The 1,043-nt window shown below is 57.9% G+C and overlaps 1 protein-coding gene across 1 annotated transcript in view; it reads left to right on the top strand.

The window, feature by feature from the left end:
* The window catches only part of VOLCADRAFT_61291 (uncharacterized protein), a gene marked incomplete at both ends in the record, with an annotated part of 19,040 nt that overhangs the window by 2,493 nt on the left and 15,504 nt on the right, over positions 1-1,043 (top strand). Inside the window, 2 exons of the mRNA XM_002951370.1 lie at positions 216-329; positions 847-993. Of these exons, the coding sequence (XP_002951416.1) occupies positions 216-329; positions 847-993 (261 nt within the window). The remainder of the gene's footprint in view (positions 1-215; positions 330-846; positions 994-1,043) is intronic.

The following is a 1,043-nucleotide window of genomic DNA, read 5'->3' as shown; positions in this document are numbered from 1 at the left end:
TTGAACGTATCCTCTCCGCAATTTTCTCGCCGCCTCGCCTTCGCCTCGCCTACTCCGCGCCTTACTCTAGGCGCCACCGAACATCCAGCACTGCCCGGTGCTCAGTTCGAAACCCCCCGGGGGTGTTTTTTCAATGTCTTCCTTGCCTCTTCATTCTCCCACTCCATTCGTCAGCCCCATTCGCCCGCCCCCCCCCACTCCTCCCCTCTCCGCAGGCGGTCTTGTCCCGGGGCATTCGCAGCCTGGCTGTGGTCCTCAAGCACGCCGCCATCTTCCCGGCGCATGAGCAGCAAGTCGGTTCGCTGGCGCGGGAGATGGGCTTCACACAGGTGTATATGTGTATGTGTGTATGTGGGGGGGGGTGTTGGGGGTGTGGTGGAGGGCGGAGAGGGGTGGCTGAGGGGGGGTATGGTCTGCCACCTCGTCCTCGTCCTCGTCCTCGTCGCTTATCTCCCTCCGCCGCCAACACCGCCCCCGCGCTCCGTCTCCCGAGCCATCGGCAGTTGACCCCTTCATTTCACTTCACTGTACTTCACTTCATTTCGCTTCACTTTACTTCATTTCGCTTCACTTTACTTCATTTCGCTTCACTTTACTTCATTTCGCTTCACTTTACTTCATTTCGCTTCACTTTACTTCATTTCGCTTCACTTTACTTCATTTTTTCATTTCATTTTCCTTCACTTCACTTTTCTTCGTGTGTGTTTTGGCTCCCGCGGAGACTGAGCAGATTGAGCAGCGGATGCCTTAACGCGCTCCGAAGCCGATACGTCTCTTCTGTTTCCCCACGGAGCTTCCTGTCCGTTACACAATCCCGTACATACACACGTACACACGCCCCGGCAGGTGTCTCTGAGTCACGAGGTGATGCCCATGGTGAAGATGGTGCCCAGAGGCTTCACTGCCGCGGCGGACGCCTACCTGACGCCGCACATCAAGAAATACATCTCGGACTTCGCGGGGGGCTTTGATGCGGGGTTGAAGGACGTGCAGGTGGGCAGTGTGGGGGACGAGGGGGGCAGTGTGGGGGGGGGGCAGTGTGG

Source organism: Volvox carteri (genome assembly GCF_000143455.1).
Source record: "Volvox carteri f. nagariensis unplaced genomic scaffold VOLCAscaffold_23, whole genome shotgun sequence".
NCBI lineage: Eukaryota > Viridiplantae > Chlorophyta > Chlorophyceae > Chlamydomonadales > Volvocaceae > Volvox > Volvox carteri.
This window is presented reverse-complemented; position numbering and strand designations above follow the sequence as displayed.